This window comes from Medicago truncatula, chromosome 3, assembly GCF_003473485.1.
Source record: "Medicago truncatula cultivar Jemalong A17 chromosome 3, MtrunA17r5.0-ANR, whole genome shotgun sequence".
NCBI classification, from domain to species: domain Eukaryota; kingdom Viridiplantae; phylum Streptophyta; class Magnoliopsida; order Fabales; family Fabaceae; genus Medicago; species Medicago truncatula.
In genome coordinates, this window is record NC_053044.1 from 53651916 (window position 1) to 53672299 (window position 20384).

Below are 20384 nucleotides of genomic sequence, written 5' to 3' on the forward strand. Positions count from 1 at the left end.
AGTGTATTTTACAAGTGTTTTTAAGAAATATATTTTACAACAGTAATGACAATGAAATATATTTGATATTTATGAGAAATACAAATATATTTAATCCACGATGTGCAGAGAAGTACAAACTCCACTAGTGAGTTTCACCCATTTATTTCTTAGGTGTTTTTTAGCAACATGCAGCTTAAGACTATGTTTGTATTGGTGGTATGGCATAAAATTAAATGAAGTGATGAGTAATTAAATTCTATTGTTTGAATTTGCAGAAATGGAGTGGAATATAATGCCACCCATTCCATCCCATACCATTTAATCCTCCAATTTTTCTTTTCCCTCGATTTGGAATGTATCAAGTGGAATAGAGCTCCATAATTTAAATATGGAAAATGTTAACCGATGTCTTTGGGCAATAGTTATGGAATCAAATATAGAAAGTATTGCATTGGAATTTGTGTTGTCAACTCCTAAAAAACATAAAAATTGTTATTTTTACTTTAAAATTTCCCTTTTTAGTTTCCTTAGACCATGTCCAATGAACCTATTGAAAGGGTGATTCAATATGTTGAACCATTGGAGGGAGAGTCTTGAAGATGATATGGAGGAAAGAGGTGATGAATGTTTTCAACATGTTGAACCTGCAAACCGATGGACAAATGACGAGTTTTCGTTGGAAGAAACAGGCGCGTGCGTCACACGCGCCGATAGTGGCAAGTGGAGCGGCTGGAACATGAGAAAGAAGATGCTGAAAGGATAACTGGGTGACACTTGGCAGTTCCTTATTGGCTGTCTTTTTTTTTATTTTTATCTCATCTTAATTTTTAAACTCAATTATTTCATTGAAAATTATTTTATTTTTTGAAACTTTTTTTTACCAAAATTCATGATTTTTTTTTTTTTTTATCTAGAGAGACTTGGTACATTTGATTTGGACACAGGAAAAAAAAAACAAGTTTTTCACTATCTTAATATTATTTATGTGTCGCGTGCTTAGTTTGTTGTATTGCATTTTAAGAAAATAAAAATGTTTTTTATTTTAATTTATTTATAATCGATAATTGTAATTTTATGTAATTATAAAAACAAAAATATAAAATTAAATAAGAATAAGAAATAAAAGGTGGTGGGGTAGATATTGAATGAAAAACCATCGAAGAAAGTAAAAGTTGAATATGCGTTGAATAAGAGAGATAAAATGATGTGGAGTGTTGGGAATTGAAAAAATGACTGTTTGAAAGAAAAAAAAATTGGTCTTAACCACTGCCCCGGATACTCATGACCCTTTAAATATTACTCTTTTTACACTGTTTGATTTTATCATTACGGCTTCCTCTTCGTCTCAAATATTTTTTTTGACAGATCTTCGTCTCAAATATGTTCCTCTTCTTCTCAATTACAATCATCAATTGCATTACCTTGATTTCTCCTATTTGGGTTTTCGATTTAAAATGTTTACGACCTACATAGATTTATTTTTGAGTATTGACTTCCATAAGTAGAAATAAATCATATTACAAATTAACTCTGATACATATCAGGTAGTTTTTTTATTTTTGACACAAATAACATATCAGGTAGTTAATGACTTTAAAGTTTGCATATGAATACTTTTCATTTCGTATTAAAATTTTAGCAACTTAACTTAATTTCAAGTAAAGTTTGATCCTTATTTTTTTTTCATTTTAATTTTATCTTTTTGATCCATTTAGATATGAATTTTCAAGTTTTAAATCTAATATTCAAATGATCATATATTTGAAGATTTATATACAAATGATCTAAAAAGACTAAATTAAAATGAAAAAAAAAAATAAAGACTAAAATATTACCTGAAATTAAGTTAAGGGAACTATTAGCTTTTGGTAGATTCAAGTCATCATACGAAATGAAAAGTAGAGAGATGAAAGGAGCCTCTACCCTAGTTCAATTGTTCAAATGCACATGGTGATATGTTTTCTTGTCATTGTTTTTTTCCCACACATTGCTTATTTGCTGGGATCTCACAACCTATTTCCTGTTTTTTCTTTTTGACCCATCCACGATTCAAACAGAAAAATTGCACCCACCACCTTGCCTCAAACAGGAGCAGAATAGTACCAGAAGACTTCAAAGGAGAAGGGGAAAAGGTTCTTCATCTTATGGCACAAACAGGAGCTTGGTTTCTAGGGAAGCATAGGATGAAAGTTGCCATATCCAATCTTAATAATCAGATTGACATCATCCAGGTCAACCACTTATTTATTATTTTAACACACACATAATTAATTACTACTTTGTATCAATGATCAACTTTCTTTTTGCTTACACACAATTTGGTATCAATAAAGTGATTATGATGATGCATAAAGAACTGGAAGAACTTGAAATAGTAGGTGAATCCTCCATTGTATGCAATAAGTAAGCAAAACTAATATTTATTTTTCTTTAGCATAAAGTAAAAAGAGGGTCTAAATTTTGATTAATTTTTTATAATCATCTAAATAAGATGGGTTATCCATTGATGTTTTGCAGTGTTATTTCAAGCGTTGAATCTGTTCCTGATCGTAACATTATATTAAAATTATGACCAAATTGTGTTTATATTTATGTACTAGCAGGACTAGAGGTCAAGTAGATGCTAGCTGGGATCGATGGTTCGAGGGATGCAATCACAATTCAACAAGTCATAATCGATGGATTCATAGTTGATAGTTCAACATCCTGCTGCAACTGCAAGATAAATGATGGCTAAGTTATTGCAATACAATGATTAATAATAATAAAATTTCCTTATGCGTTATTTTTTCCTTTATACTTGGTTGTTGTTGTTCTAATATGTTTTGTTTGCAAGATCAATCACTGTTCTACTTCTACTTCTACATGACATTTTTATAAAATGAAAAATAACTATATAGTTTTTTTTAAGCAAAAATAGAGTGCACATACATCATATGACAGAAAAGGAAGGCATCCAACTAAGTTGACACATCCAAACCACCACACCACCTATTATTTCTTGCACTCTAAATATATATCAAAGTAAAAATAATGAAAAAAGAGTTTGGGATGACTAGGCCAAAACCCAAAAAATCAAAGTAGCCAACACATAACAGCTTGCTTGTTAAAGCATGGTAAAAGAAATTGGAGTGCAGTGCAATACAATGAAACTAGAAAGATAACTCATCCACTTTAAATTACAAACCAAAGTCATGTTAACCTGCAATCTTGTAAATTAATTGAGAATCTACACCATATAAATGTGTTTCTTTTGTAATCACATCCACACAGAAGGCAATGTTTGTGCAAAAAAAATAGCTACTTTGGTATTTCCATCTAAAACTTTGTTGAGTGGAAAAGTCACCTCATTGCATCATATTACATGCTACTAATCTTCCTGAAATACATTACACATTATCCCAATCATAGTGTAAAAGGGTTCATACAATCATCATCATCAACATCATAAAGTAAGTTCGTTCACTCAAACATTGCCATACTTGTGGGATCCCTTCATTAAAGTTCACATTTATGGAACAAATATCTCAAGCACTAACGAAAAACTATTTACACACATATATCAAGCACAAACGATATACTTCAATCGTATAATAAAATGGACAATTAGTCTTATCCACTAATTATAAGACTACATCATTGCATACCAATAACATATTTTTTCCTGTTATCGTAACATTTTCCATGTTTGATATCCGAATATTAACATTGTACTTCTAGAACATCATAAAGAGAAATTCTAAGATCTCTTGTTGAATCAGTATAATAACTCTCTCAAGTATCTTAAAGCCTTTTCAAAAAAAATAAAAATTTGATAGTACATGTTAATCCTCATTTTCATAAATACTTCACAACGACAAAAGCCTCTCACACAAATATTATCGATTCTTCAACAAAAAAATTAAAATCACATTTTTTTTTTTTATTTCTTAAACCTCTAAACATGTCAATAAAATTATGAAAGAGAAGACCACCTAAAACATTTTGTATAACACATTAGCCTCTTTACCAATTTCATTCAAGTTGTGGGACAATTGTTTAAATCTCAACCAACAGGTGAACAATCGACATACTCACATGCATAAGACAAAAGCCATATATGCTAAAAAAAGAAAATAAAAATGAAAGAATTTTTTTTTGGTTTAAAATCTACAGAAAATTATTCTCATTTCAGTTTATGTAATCGGTATAGAGATTAGAAACTAAGTTTAAAATTTACAGCCTCAATTTTTGTCCTCTAGGCGCCAGTAAAAACTGAATTGAAAACAATTTCGTGTATGGAGACCAGTTTGAAAACATTTTCTTTTTTACAATTAAATGGCATGTCAGAACCAAAATTATAAACCTAACTCAACACTCCTTTTTTTTTTTTTTTCCTTTCTAAAACAAAGGGGCTTATACATGATAACTTCAACAACTCTGTTAGCTGAAGAGTTTGAGAAGTAGAGCCAGAGTTTACACTGTAGTCTGTAGCTATTAACATAACAACCACTACGATTTACTAAAAAAAATCTAAAGCAAAAAATAATATTAAATTTTTTCTTCACAATGTTCCCTTCATAGTACTCCAGAACAATTCTACTTTTTCTCTGTTTGTTTTCATGCCTTTATCCTCCTCATTCATATATATTTAACCACTCTTCTAAAAACCATATATGTGCACCTAAATGCATGTTCCATTAGTAACTAGGTAGCAAAATACATTCCAAAATTTGCCTTTATCTTGGCTTTAGGAGGACAAGTGGTGCTCAACAGTAGGAAAGCACCAGGCATGTTGATTTACATGGCTGTATTGTATTGTACAGAACAATTTCTTTCTCCACTCAACTGTTTTTTCTTTAAATGTATATACACCACCAAAAAAGATGTCAGATATATATCTACTACTGAAAGGGCATTTCTTAGACAACCTGGGATGAAATGTTTGCTGTAAGAAGTGTTCCACGAAAACCTTCCTCCGTATGCTGCACATCCATCTTATCACAGCAGAGCTCATCTGCAAAAGATGAATGTAGTTCAATTCTAACTTTTTGCATGTCATGTATCCACTTAGGAAGGATAAAAAAGATCGTGCATCACCGTTATGGCACACTATCAAATTGCTTACCTGCAATATCTCGATTTTCATGGATCTCAGAATCCCTCACTATAATCTGATCTCTGGCAAATATATTTGCATCCGCAAGGGTAGCACATTCATCATCCATATCAATTATCCTATCACCTTTATGTAGGATCTGGTTTTCCTTGACAACCTGGGATGACAAATTATCATCGATAAGATTCATGAAAAGAAATTTAGACATTATGAAGGTTTGCACTCTAACATAGCAATTCACTGATTATTATTAATGCCCTGAAAATAATACTTTCCTGACATTAGAAAAAAATTCATCTGATAAAAGTGAAAGCAACTGCCTATGAAATGTCAATTAATGCGTATATATAACCTGTGAAGATAACACCTAGCTAACTGATGTTCTCTCAAGACAAAACGGACATGATCAACATGCTAACCGATTTCATAAAAGAGGTTAAACTATTTGTCATCCTTCTTGTAGTACATTGAAGAAGTGCTAAATTGAATGGAAAATTTAGAACAGACGTTATTTCAAAGTTAAATGGCACAAAAGAGCGTGATGGAAAAGCACAGCTCGTTTATACTTCACCCCACAAATTTTACCCGTTAATATAGTATGAAACCGAGCTGAAAAAGATTTTCCACCTTTTACCATACAACTAAAAGTGAAATCGTAACTCCTTTAAATATTAATCCGCATCCTAATTCCTCACCTCCTTAAATAAGAACATCCTTTAATTTAAATGGAAGGATCGATACCAGTGATCCTGCTTTATATCACACTACTTTAAGGTGACATTGAGACAGGTGTATTTCAGGAAGAAAAAGAAATATATGGTTAGAAAAAACAGCAAACCACAAAACCATGTTATATGCATGAGATAGTATTTCAGTGAGTGTAGGATAACTAAAAATCTGAAGGTTGACTATTGTATAAATTCTTATAATCTTAACTGTTCAGTTCAGTTTTTCAATTCAATGAATATATAAGAATTCAATTTACAATTCTCTGTTTTCCTTATTCCTAATACCTCCAAAAGATTTCTCCTTTAACATCCAATACAACAATCAAATGCGTCGATTGATCCCTCACCATCACCAATCCAATTTCTCCTATCAAAAGATCTCTTCTATGTTCTAACTATCTATTAACTAATCTAACTAACGTAATAATCAACTGACAGATGTCTTAATTAGACCTGGAAGATGTACCCAACAGAAACTTGATACTAACCTGAACTGAAACTTCAATCATAAGACTTCAAGTTTGGTCACTTGAACTTAGGATAAAATAAGAACCCAAGAATGCTTTTTAATGCTTTAATAACAATTTTTCCAAAGTGTGCAATAATATGGTTATCAGCCCAAAATGTTAAAGAATTCATTTAGCCATTTTCAATGAGTGCTTGTTCGTACAACATTTAAATTGACCTAAAGCATATGCATACAGCATTGAGTTTACTTACCCCAAAGGACTCCCATATCATCATCTTCAGCTGGTATAGTGATGTGGAAGCAGAAACTTTCAGACTAACCGAACTTCCATTTTTAGTCTTCCGGGAGCGCTTGGAAATCCGCCGATCTGTTTCAACTAATCCCTTTGAGGCCTCCAATATTGATTTAGGTACCTCCTTACCACGTACAAGAATTACACATATGTCCTCATTGCAATAGTTAAGTTTATGCATTAATTCACAGCTTTCTTTTTCTCCAATGCAACTTTCACAGACCTGGACATTGAGAGGTAATGAAATAATAGTTGAAGTGAATGTTTGTATATATAATCCAATAAAAGAAGTTTCTGGTAAATTCAGCACTGGATTCTAAAAATAAAATAATCATAAAAATGTAATGACACAAGTTGAGATGGTAATATTTTCTCAGTTGAATAAAAACAGATGACTTTCGAACTTAAGTTACAATAATTACATTATTCACCCACGATCAATAACTTGTCAGTCAAGTTAGATCCATAGATTCATTAAGCAATATTAACTAAAGAACAAAAAAATTCTCAGACAGGGACTATTGAAAAACAGGGAAACCAATCATATGGATTTCAAAACCATAATTTAATATCTAAAAGAATACAGTGCCAAAAAGTATGATGGGGCTAGTAACGTAACAGTTTTTGGATTACCTCAGGACAGGTCTTGATCAAAATTTGTCCAGTTCCATTTTCATTATTCATTTTATCCTCCGTGTGTGACTGATCCTCACATATCAGCATCTCGTCGCAGGATCCAGTCAATAAGTTATCTGAATCATTAATATAATCAATTGTTGCTGATATTCCTTTGGTCTCAGAACCACCCCATTCTTCACAGAAGCATATCCAATCATTCTCAGATATGATGGTTAAGCCACCTGCCTATGATCCACAAAAAACAGATGGAAATTTGAGATTCAACAAATTAACATAAAAGAACTAAAACTACACCCATCAACATGTGAAAAGGAAGGAGGAAGAAACAAAGTGAAAGAGCAAATGGATATCAAGAATTCATAATTTACTTGTTTAATTTTTATAAGGATTCAAAGCATACTAAAACAGGTGAACTAGTTCCCTATCAAGAAACTGACATGTGATTGCATGCACTGACATACATTCATGAGAACAGAAAATATATTTTATTCTCTTTTCCTAATTAACTTACCGAAGATTCTCTCTGGATTATAGCACCGCGTCTGAAAACCAGTTCAGGAGGTCTTTCAATAAGTCGTGAGTGCTGATACCACACACAAAATTCAACATAAGAATTTGCTAGGGATGAAATTATAAAGAATAGAAATGCTATGCACACAAAATCACATGTCTCTGCTACTTAAGTCACCAACACACGTATTTGGTAGTTTTGAATAGGATTATTCTCTGTAGGAATTTTCCAATGCAGGGAGAGCATCCTTAGCTTAGTTTATGTAAAATTTTGGGTTTAATCATAATAGCTGTCTGATATCAGCCTGATATTAACCCACCAGACCCAAAATGTTATCCTGTCTCGTGTTTCAGGTAGGATATTATATAAATTATTTTCAAATGACAACATTAGCCTTACACTCGGTGGCAGCGGTGGAGGGTGTCAGTCAATGAAGGAAGTGTCGGGCGCTAGCAGTAGTGGAACGTGGGCGGCATCGGGTTCTATTGTGGAAAAAAGGAAGAGTGAAGGGAAGAAGATAGGCAGAAGAAAATAATATTTCATCTTTTCTATCTTATGATGTTAATTTCTAACCCAGTCCACGATTCCGGATTATTTTTCAACAAGTGTGCAAGATCGAATAAAGTTATCCTATCATATTGCCTCCCCATACTATGGATCAAAATAAGATATGATAACTTATGGTACCCTATCTCCCCTTCTTGATATACCTTCTCAAACAGTTGTACGTAATTTATTTGTTATTCTGCCAAAGAGCAGTCACAATGATTTTGTGTAGTAGTAACTAAAGCAAATTAAACACGTAGCATAGACTAAACTGCGAAAATGACCAAATTGCAGAGTAAAATAACAATATACCTTTTCACAAATCAGCGAATCAATTACCCCATCTAAAGTTTCAGGTTTATCTAGATTCTTGAATGGTGGACTAATGTAATTTCTCCATTTAGAAATCCATGAAGAAGCCACCAAGAAATATTTGCAATTCACAGAGAGTGGCATGCTTTTAGCCTGGAATAATTTCTCATGATTCTGACGCTGCTTTTGTTTAACTACTCTGCAACATCAATACAGAAGTCACCTGAATATGTGCTATATTAGCTCTATATTAATGGCAATTACAAATGAAATAACCTCAAGGAGTCCTCCAAGCATGCTGCTTGAGATAATTCAACAGTGCATTGAGAACACTCTAGGGAATCTGAAGGAAGAGCTGGGCCACCTACAGGATCATCAGGTTTTACAGAAATAGCATCTTCGTATAAGAAGAGCCAAAAAGTCTCAGGAATAAGCACCCGCTTTGCACCAGGAGCTTGCTCTGGCATCAATAGACCGTGCGGACAATTAATTGCTGCTGTTAGTCCAGCATCAGCTTCAGATGGAGCATCAAGAACTTTTCTTTTCCACCACTGCTGCAACCTTAAAAAATAAACTCATCAGCTAAAACAGGTTCTAAAAATATACTCACCAGTATAATAAGACGGAAAAAAAGAGATTGAAGCAAATCAGGGCAGGTTGCAGATTTATCTATAACAAGGTCCAGTCGGTCAAGATATTTACTGTTCCTAAATACAAGAAATAGAACACTTTTCTTGTTCCCTATCAGTGGAAGCATGTAGGCCATGAAAGAAGATTTGTTGTCATACCATGGTCTGGATATGAAATACTTTCCATCTAGACAGTTCCCATCAAGAATATCCCGTGCAAGTGACTTCAATGATTCTCTTCTACCGCGATAGGTGTCGGCTGATACCACTGTCTGAGCCCCGCATATCAGACAATCCCGACAATGGTCATCATGAGATAGTGTTGGAATCCCACCATACTGAATTTTGCAACCCAATAAAGTTAAAGTGTCATGAATATTGTGTTGATAAAATGGAATACAAGAAGTAACAATAGAGAAACAACAATTTGGAGGAGATATACAATAAAATACTAGTCCATAAAAAAGCATCAGCGTCTAAATCTCTTAGAAGAGCATGCACATCCTGTCCTTTTTGTTAGATACTGATTCATTCAGACTAGTGCACTGCCTTCTCCTCCTCACATAAACAAAACACCTTTATACAAATACTTCACAAATACAAGTTCTCTTACATCAGGTTCCCATATGACTCCAATTTTCTTACCGACAATCACCACGAAGAAACAGGCAGTATTTCATAATCAAAACAAATTACTCCCTCAAATTCTAAGTTACTTTCACCTATAGAACACTAGATTTGAAACAGTTCCATCTGATAAGCTTTTGCTTCATCTTTCCTATCAGTATTATCTAACATGTAAAACTACACTGATAGATAAACACATTGCCATGGACCTAGCACTAACTTTACTTAACACCATCAAATATAAATACGCTCCTAGAAATCCACGAACAGTATATATGACATGATATCACAAGTAGACAATTAAAAATCCAAACATATCAAAGCAAACAAACAAAAGTTACCTTGGAGAACAACTTATCCCAGGCTTTGACAGACAGTCGCTTTATTGAGGGAACCTTTGAAACTGGGACTTTCCCATGTGAACATTGGATGGATGTGTTGTCGATAGAACTGCGTATACATTGCAAAGTAAAAAACGTACAAGTAACATCAACACACCTTACACAAATAATTGACACAAATTTAAAAACATTGAAGAGTGCATGACCACTGTAATACTGTACAAAAATATGCACTAACGTTGGAATAATGTTGTCAGCCCACTGGCGAAGCCAGTCACTAGAAATCCAATAAAACGGTCGCTCCAATGGTGGAACAGGAGCTTCAGCTAAAATAGATCGAACTTCATGTCTCCTATCAGTAATACGACTCAATTCTAACTCTTTCCTATGACTGTATTGTTGACAAGCATCAAGATATGAGGCGTTGACATTGCAAATCTCATCATAAAGATGAGAAGGAAGAGAAGCATCATCTTGTGCAGTAGCTACAACACCCTCTATTTCTTTATGGCTAGCACCGCAAACTATGCCCCCATTTTCCTTTATACCTTTAGTATGTCTAAGATGGTACATCAACATGTATGCATCACAAGAAGAAAATGTCTCTATAAGCGAAGATTGTGAATGGGTGGTGTGGAAGCCGTTTCCATTACTTTCAGCTATCCTTGCTTCAGAGCAGTCAGAGTGAATTGCATCAATTGCAATGGACTTAGTAGTAGAACTAGAAGATCCTTCGCCAAATGGATGGTTACCCAAATTAGTAACATGCTCATCATCAAATTCCCACCACTGCCCCGTGTTTTTGTCCTTGATGTGGGCAATGTAATGGCCACTATTAACACCGGTTCCCTTGTGAATCAGTACAGCTGACAAGTCATATACCAAATCAAACTGAGACAACTCAGGCAGTCTGTGCTGCATATCAAGTTGTGCAGGAAATGAAAATGCAGAAGTAATTTTCTTCTTTGTAGTAGTCTGCAAACACAAATAGGTAAATAGAGAAGCAGACTTATAAGAATGCAACGAGTGGTCCAGGAAATCAAAATTTACACCGTTAAAGAATAATCATCCTTAAACAACAAGTAAGAAAAAGGGGTATATTACACTCCCCTCTCTTGAGAGCTGAACATTTTGTAAACTTGATTTCATTCAATGTAAATGAATCTCTTGGTGTAATAAGCAATTATGAACAAGCTTCCCTAGGCTTTTTTTCTCGCCATACAACTCTTAATGTCACCAATGGCCAACTTTTTAAACACCCAACTATCAACTTTGGGACTATTAGAAGATAAAATAAAGTTCTGACATTTGGAAACTCTTAATACTGGTTTCATAACTTTATCTTAAAATTTCCATTTCATATTTTAAAGTCACAAAGTTGATAGTAGGGATTCAAAACTAGCTATGGATGATATTAAGGGTCATGGAGAGATAAACTGCCCCTAAAAGACTTGTTCAAATTGAATTAGACAAAGTATGATGCGGCACTAATTCCTCTGGTGATGAGGCTGTAATGTTCCAAAATAGAGTGTTGATGTGCAATTTAAGCATCTCTTGGGCAAGGGGATTGTACTTTTGCTTTACCCACAGAAAAAGCATGTAACTATCAAGATAGTTTCTCTCTTAAGAAAATCACCATACATGATCACTACGCTGCAGAAGGTTTCAAAATAACACAGAAAGAATGAACGAATGTCAAACTTATCAAGCACCATAAAGGTTTTGCAAATTGAATCAAGCATTATATGATGTTTATAACCACTAAAGAATTTTTCTCTCTTTTATTTTTTTTTGTTTTGTCAAGAAGAAAATTTATTAGTTAAAAAAGAGAAAAGCACGGGAGCAAGAGCAAAGGATAAGATATCCCACTGAATGAAACCATAAAAAAGCATAATCAAAACCTAAAAACGAACAAGAAAACAAAACAAGGTTGTTGGCTTCTTGCATTGCTCTCTCTCAAAGATATTAGAATACAATGTTCGGTTTAAATGACGAGAGACACACTTAAGGATTTTTTTATTAAAAAAATGATTTAAGGTTTTTCAGCAAGGATAGCAAAATTTGTCAGGAAAATTAGACAGCGTTTTGAAAGTGCACTTTTAGAGAGGAAATCCAGGTTTCTAAAAGGTTAGAATGTGTACTCGTTTTTAGAATTTGGGTTAGACCTAACTCAACCTTACAAGCCATATCTCATTTAATATGGGACTCTTAACACCTCCATCACGCTCACTGGACATTTAGAGCGTAAACTGGGTGGTCCAATGGATCTTGGATAGACTCAACTGCCATCTTAGAATTTGAGTTGGGCCTAACTCAACCTTACTAAACTGACTTGTAAGGTGAGGACTACTTGCCACTTATATAATCACATTTTCGGGCCATATCTCATCCAATATAGGACTCTTAAAAATCGTAATTACATAGGGTTTAAATATGTGAATTGTGCTCCATTAGATCATTAAATAAGACTTTTTTAAACACACTTGTGAAGCGAAGATAATCAATAGAAAGACAGTTTTTCGTTGAAGCTAATTTTTCTTCATAAGATATTTATAAGAAATGCCCTGTCATTCTCTATTTAATACTTATTCCTTTCTTTTGTATGATAAGCATGTCTCTTATATATCCATACAACAGAAAGTATAATAAAACAAAGTAAACAATGAAAAAAGCATGTCACTTAGTAGTACAGCACTCATTAGTCATAACAAAATATGAAAATTGATTATGAAGTTAATCGGAATACCTTTGGAAGAAAGACACAACGTTTAAGTTGAAAATTAAGTACATCAGGTAATGTACACAGCTTGATGCTGCGAGTGGCATCAACTCTTGTGTTGCATGAATCACAAAAATATTGATTGTCTCCATGAAGCTCTTCAACAGCTAGGTAATCATCTAGACTCTCATCTAAACTTTTCAATCCCTTCACATTCAACTCTAACTCATAAAAATCTTCCATTTTGGAAGAAGCTTCAGAGTCTCTTCCACATTGTGAGCACCTACATAGTAAGTCGTATGTTTAAAAGAGATGGGTATTAGTCACATACATAGACACTGCTGGTCACACATACATCTAATATGAATGTAGATTGTGCAATAGAAAGATATTTGATATCATTTCGACATAAATTACCATGGTTGCTTGAGTTCTGACAATTATGAATAAAATGGTCTAGTTCCATGAATTATATTACAAAAATAAGGAGTACGCAACAAAGAATTGAAGCATTTAACATCCTTGTTATTATAGAAGAGAATCGAAATTGTGGCAATATGAAAAATACTCCTGAGAAAACATACTTGTGCACATTTAACAACGGCATCACATGTCAGTAACTCTGCATTATTGGTGATTGTTCTTTAGGCCTGTTTTTGAAAAATATTTGTGGGTATAGTAGTAGTAGTAAGAGGGGTCAAATATAAAATTGAAAAATAGCGGATATTTGAAAAACCTATAACAGGCAATAAAAAACTAGAATGTTGTATGGAGAAAATTAGTGTTTATTAGATAACAAGTTGCTCAAATTCCATGATACATACGTTGTCACATGAGATACACTTCCGCGGAAAAGATCTTGAACTACTGTTCTTGCCTTGGGAACTTTGGAATGACTCAGACAACGCTCAAGCAATGACAGAAGCAATGTCAAGAATTCGTGGCTATCCTGCTGAACTCCATTATCTAACTCCAGTGTTTTCACAAAGGGAGAAGAATCTATATAAGCCATTTTACTAGCTTGTAACTGCGCAAAAAGTCGAGCTAGTTGATCTAACACCGGTTGTTGCCTTAAAACATCTGGTTCTGCAGAAAATATGCCTTCTCGGAATAATTTGTTCATGTACAAGCATTGAAGTATTCCATTGGCATAACACGTTGCCCCAAGATTTGTTAGACCTGCAGGAGAATCAGCAGAATCACGAAGATCATTGTTTGGATCAGGGCCAAGACTTTCAACAAAATCTGACATCTTCTCCCATAAGCCTGACTTCCTGGATCCATTTGGAGGTGGAACCAATCCACAAAAGCAATTAGGGTTATCTTTGGTATTGACACGGCAGCCTGAACAAACCGGTTTCCAAATCATATACAACTGATTAACATCATCTTCAGTAACCACACCGGTTTCGTGAATTTTCCTACAAAAATTGAAGGGCGTATATAATAATACCATTGCTAAAAAGTGATTTAAATTCACAAACTAAACATAAAAACAAGCGAAAGTACCTCCATGTTTCATTAGTACAGACACCATCATCACCCTGTTTTTGTCTTTTATTTTTACTCCGAGTCGTCGGTCTACTCATTCTATGATACAAGTATAATCTAGCCCCTAGAATATCATAACAATTCATTTCCATTATAAAACTTTGAAAGGTAAAAAAAAAAACTAAGAATATCATTGTTTTTTGTGTAGTTGCTATCATTTATCATATCATGGTGAAATATAAGTAGACATTAAAGACTAAAGTAAAATGCATTGAAAAAACGAACAGGGCAAAATCTCTTCCATAAAAATTTATAATTATTCAATTCGGCTTAGTTAGGCTTTGGAGATGATTGCACAGTAGAAAATTGAGGAATAAAATTAGAGAAATTAAGGGTTGAGATAAAGAGAAAAACCCTAGAATTTTAAACCGTACTAGATACCGGGGAGAAATTAATGAACGAGGAATTAAAAAGCACGTTAAACTCGAAAACGCAAATATTAGAAGGAAATTGAAAAAGAATACCAGATTATTATGATTAAACGAATGATAGTGAGGCAGAGAAATTGTTGTTATGCTGTTTAGGGTGGAAATTGAAGGTTTTTGGCTTCAGCTGCAGGATACAAAACTTCTTCCAATTCTGGGAACAAAATAAATCAACTATGAACAATAACATTATTTTTTTATTTATTATTTGTTTTATTAAACATTTTTATTGGCAAGCAACAGAATGATAAAAAAAAAAAAAAAAACAATTAAATAAAACACGATATTTTTTTTTTTTTATTTGAAAGGAAAACACTATATTTTTATATATTAAGTCAAGATATGTTTTTTGTTTATATTGTTGATTGTACGTATTGTTGTGAGTTTGTTCTATTTTAATTTTAATGAGATTTAACTAATTTATTAATGGATAATTTAAATAATATTATAAAAAAAAAATGACAAAATTGTTTAAATGAACGGTGAAAATTGAAGAAAAAAATTCTGTTCAAAATAGTATATTCCATTTATATGCAAAAAGACGGTCACTACCGTCTCTGTCTATTCGGTCTTTTTACTATTCTGTTCGAAATTATTTTCATGTACTTGTCATTCCAAAAATTCAATGTAGTAAAACAATCTTGAAAAAATTATTTAGAAACCTGACCAAATAACAATATTTTCTAATGATTTCTTAAAAAAAAAAACAATATTTTCTAATGATTAAAGAAAATAATACGTTAAAAATATTTTTGGGGAGCAACAAATTAAATCTTTAGAACAAACAACAACAACTACAAGTCTACTACAACAACAATATATATCAAAGTAATGTCATACATAAATCTCATAAATAATAATCAATACTACAGTCCAACTTTTATATAAGCATAAGCTAATAATATAAAGTCCCTAGCTTAGTGAATCTATATGAGATGGCTCCTCGCACTCCTCTTTGACAATCAACTGCATACACATCAAAAAAAGATAAGATGGACATAAAAGGGGTCAGTACATATTACATGTATGTGGTACCTATATAACTGTAGAAGTAAATAAAACATCAACCAATTAAAACTTATCATTAAACAATTTAAGCACAGACTCTGCAATGCATTACCAAGCACCATCCAATACAACAAAACACCCACGGCCACACCCCTTTATCATGACACTACTTACAGCACCTATGAAGTCAAACCAAGAAATACAACTAAAAACAAAAATTGTCAACCAACACAGAGTATCTTTGTCTGAGATTAAATAAGGCATCATATGCTACTGATAAAATAAAATCACAATTTCACAAATCACCATTTGCTGGGCATTTGTAAGATTCTCTTTGTTAACCAAAAGTACAGAAAAATAAAGGTGAAGTAGTCGAAACAAACAACTTAATTTATTCTGAAATTAACTAACTTGTCGTGTTTACTAAAATAAACTAAGAACATCTCCATGAGATGACGTAAGTTTTTCATCAGCCATATCAAAGGAAAGGTTACTTCCCAACATGAATTTATTATTGCCAATGGCACCTCTACCCTACCCCTAATCCAGATTATGATGATTGATTCATTGTAGATCAATTTATTGGATTTCTCCTCGCGCTCCATTAATGAGCTAGATAGTGTTGTGTTCTCCGCCTGCAACACAACCTGCCAATCATGGATTGAGGCCAAATATGCAAATCCATATCGGACTCATGTGATGTCCCTGAAGAACCAGCTGCAGAGAAGTGTTGTAAATCACGGGATGAGATGGGTAAAGATCATACAAATTGGAAAGATAGAGAGCATATTAATACTCTCGAGAATCCATTAAAATTTGATCGAAAAAAATGATGAAATGAGTAGATACTAGTCGTACTTATAGGACTCAATTGACTAACCAACTTATAACTTCACTAACTTTTTTTTTTTTTTTTTTTTTTGAAATTGCAAATATTATTAAACTAGGCTAGCACAAGATGCACTATACCCGCAAAGGAGGAAAAAGAGTACAAACGAGGGCCAAAATAGCGGGCATCTCTCCACCAACCAAACTCAATAAAAAAAACCCTAAATATGAAAATAAAACCAAACAGAAAGAAAGTTACAAAAAAAAACACAAGATCAGCACCAAATAAGTGACCCGCCTCCTAGAACCAAAATCGTCCCTGCTGTCAAAAACAGAAAACTGCACACCAGACAGCAGAAAACAGCTACTGTCATCACAGCACCAGTAGCCAAAAACCGATACAGGCTCATGACAGCAACAGAAACTCAGGCGCGCAAAATACCAAGGCACCATTTCGGATTCCATCGCCATTCATAATACAAGCACAGATGAATCCTCAATCTAGCCAAACTCCACTTCCAAGACAGCATTTTAATTTCGTCCAAAACATCTTCCACCTCTATGCCGCCATTGTTGAAGATGATGTTGTTCCTAAAATTCCAAATAACCCAAATAGTTGTGTGCCATATGATTCGCATCCCCCTTTTTGATTCTTTCCTATTTGACAGCAGGCCATCCGAACATCTACAATGAGAAAAGAGGTTTGAAGGTATAGATATAATGAAATTTACCTCTAACCAATTTTGCAAAGTCAACCAAATCTTCCAATTCACATTACAATGCAAAAAGAGATGATTGGTGGACTCCCTCCACCTCATTACAAAAAACACAATTTGAACTAGCGTCTAGCGGCAAAACGTTTCTCCAAGCTAAATTCACTCTAGTTGGAACACGATTTAGCAAACCCTTCCAAGAAAGAGCCACCACCCTAGATGGAGCCGGACTCTTCCAAATTTTACTAAACACTCGATTCTCCGCCACACCCCACCTATCTTCCCCAATCGACGCCGCTGCCAACTTCTTGTAGGTTGAACCAACCGTAAAGCAACCTCTATCCTCCAACTTCCACCTCCACTCATCTTCCCCTTGAGACCACTCAAAGCCTTGAAGATCAAGCAACAAGCTATTGAGAACCTCCTCCTCCTCCAATTAAAATTCAAACCGGATTCGGTGCCCCTTTCCGTCCACATATCCGCTACTTTTGCCTCCTTTTGATTTGAAATTGTAAAAAGTCTCGGATATTTAGATCTAAAAGTCGTTTCTCCCCTCAACTTGGTATTCCAAAAGGAAGTATTAGGCCTATTATGCACTCTCCTTGTCACTTCCGCATTAAACCAACTTTCTCCTCCTCCAACGTCTAACGTCACTATGTCTTTCCACCATTTTGAAACATATCAGGGCCAATTTTCATTCTCCGCTTCCAATAAGTCTCCAATCTTAAATTATTTCAACACCTCTATCCAAAGCGCTTCATCCCCTTGTAGAATTCTCCATCTCCATTTAGCCAAAATACTTAAATTAACAAGCCTAATATCCCTAATACCCAGGCCCCCTTCACTGAGGCACTGAGATAGACTCTTCTAACAAATAATCAAATGATTCAGGAGAAAGAGGAACCAACGAACCTGTGAGCTAAGCCGGAAGCATCTCCACCTCACCGACTGGCATAGGTGCGACTGCTGACCGTGGTGTTGAATGGCGCCACTTGATGAACTCGGGGTAGATAACCCAGTAGACTAGAGCTGAGATTGCGAAGAAGGCAAAGACGGCGAGGCCGGCTATCAAAAACGGCCAGTAAGCTACACCACGATGTAGCCAGCTGTAGTCACTGTTGTCTCCAAAGTCAACTACTGGAAACGGAACATCGGGAAACGGTAGGTTACTGGCGGAAGACATGTGAACGGAGTAAGAACGGAAAGGAAAAGTTGGGCGATGAATGATGCACACGCTACACGTTTTCCCATTTTAGCACAAAAATAGGAATAAGTGAAGTTTTGCTGTAGATGAGAGAAGCGGGCAAGTTTTGACAGAAAGAGGAATGAAGAGAATAGAGTTTTTGCCGGAAAAAGGAAGAGGACGGAGATGAAAGAGAAAGACTCCACCAAGTTAACGTATATGGATTATTAATTACTATTTCTATTTTGAGGAGGATTAATTAATTATTCATTTATTAAAGGAAAAATAGTCATTTCGGCTAGAAAATGTTGAGTCGCCAAAGTTTTCTCCTAGTCAGATTGTGCTCAAGAAGAATAACGATTTTTTTTTGGGAAGAAGACAGGGGTATTTTAGTATTTTCTCATGCGATTGGATTCATTTAGATGGAAAATGCCGAGTCATCAAGATTTTGTTTCAGTCAGATTGTGGCACATAACTAATCATATGTAATCAGGACTAAAATTCAAATGATTAGTAATTTCGGGATAATTTTGAAAGAATTAGTAAATTCAATGATGAAAATTCAAGAGAGCCCTTTTTTTTTTTTACAAAAGCAAAATGATATTCATTCATTCAAATTGATATAATACATCAGAATCAACATCGCTAAAAACGTAAAGGATGAATCTGCGAACAAACTCACAACATCCAAGTTAATAGCATATAACGGCAAAATGCCTACAAAAAATATGATGATATCTAAATCACCAGAATACTCATGCTTCCGGATCTGCAACGTTAACGTCCAAATCATCGATTGAATCTGTGATTGACTGAAGCTGGTCTTTCAATATGAAACAAACGAACACCGCACTCAGACGACGAAATCACGAAAAAACACAAAAGAAAACACTTGATATATGTGGAAATCACTTATTTAGATTGAAAGAGAAGGGAAAAAGGATGCAGAGAGGTGATTTTAGGTCAAAAAATGATCTAAAACCACTCCTTCTCGACGAGTGAAAGAGAACGAAAACTTAGAGAGAAGTTGGAGTTTCTCTCACTAAAAAACTAGGGTCGGCTCAACAAAGCCTTATTTATAGGGACAAAACACATATTTAAACTTTTTTGTATTTTTGTTCTTCTAGTATAAGCTCTTTTCATATTTAGAGCTTCTAACAAAATATGTTTGACGTAATTTATAGTTTAAAGAAGAAGAAAAGCTAAAAGTCAATTGGCTCAAACCCTATCTCATTGGAAGAAAAAAGTGGTTTTTGGTAAATGAGAAAAACAACTTAATCTCAATTTTCTTTATACTTTATTTGGTTTTTTTTTTTTACATTTTATTTGGTTGATGAGTAGAAATTAGGAATACTATTTAGTAGTTATGTGTGAAATAAAAAGAAATGAGACATTCTCAAAAAGGAAATATATGCATTCATAAAAGGTAAAATTGTCATTTTGGGCAGAAAATATTGCAACAACTAAACATATATTTAAACCTTACAAAAACATAAGAAAAGTAACTTGAAAAGAAGTCAAAAATATCAACCTTACGAGACCTTTAGCGGAGCATAATATAGATGGTTGATCTTCGAATTTCACAGGGGTGTAATACGTTTTCTTCTTATTACTTTTAGATTAAACTCTTCGTTTATTTTTATGGGACAAGATTGTGGACCTTCATATTTTTTTAGTGCATTGTGGATCTTTGCTTGGCCCATATTTTTCACAACTTTTCTTCAGATTTTTTTTCCTGTTACAAAAACTCGGTATCCGATTAAAGAACGGACTAATTCGAATG

The 20384-nt window shown here is 34.0% G+C and overlaps 1 protein-coding gene and 2 long non-coding RNA genes across 4 annotated transcripts; 1 reads left to right on the forward strand and 2 right to left on the reverse strand.

Annotated features, from left to right (window-relative positions):
* Positions 1-1841: 1841 nt before the first annotated feature.
* Positions 1842-2840, forward strand: LOC11431986 (uncharacterized). The gene is made up of 2 exons (XR_003009989.2): positions 1842-2213; positions 2586-2840. It is a non-coding gene; the product is annotated as an uncharacterized lncRNA (long non-coding RNA).
* Positions 2841-4377: 1537 nt separating this feature from the next.
* On the reverse strand, positions 4378-15062 carry LOC11435462 (ubiquitin carboxyl-terminal hydrolase 26). Its single transcript, XM_003603471.4, has 14 exons — positions 14909-15062; positions 14403-14508; positions 13718-14314; positions 12921-13176; positions 10413-11149; positions 10175-10283; positions 9366-9544; positions 8854-9138; positions 8578-8776; positions 7720-7791; positions 7203-7433; positions 6529-6792; positions 5090-5237; positions 4378-4978 (listed from the first exon to the last, which is right to left on the reverse strand). Exons 2-14 carry the CDS (start codon positions 14480-14482, stop codon positions 4884-4886), a joined length of 3252 nt encoding a protein of 1083 aa, XP_003603519.1. The 5' UTR covers positions 14483-14508; positions 14909-15062; the 3' UTR covers positions 4378-4883.
* A 610-nt stretch (positions 15063-15672) lies between these two features.
* LOC11431536 (uncharacterized) lies at positions 15673-18924 on the reverse strand. Of its 2 annotated transcripts, none has more exons than XR_003009827.2 (2): positions 18331-18924; positions 15673-17389 (listed from the first exon to the last, which is right to left on the reverse strand). It is a non-coding gene; the product is annotated as an uncharacterized lncRNA (long non-coding RNA). The 2 variants fall into 2 exon arrangements; XR_005645348.1 differs by having other exon boundaries at positions 15673-15835; positions 18331-18922.
* Between the last annotated feature and the right edge of the window lie 1460 nt (positions 18925-20384).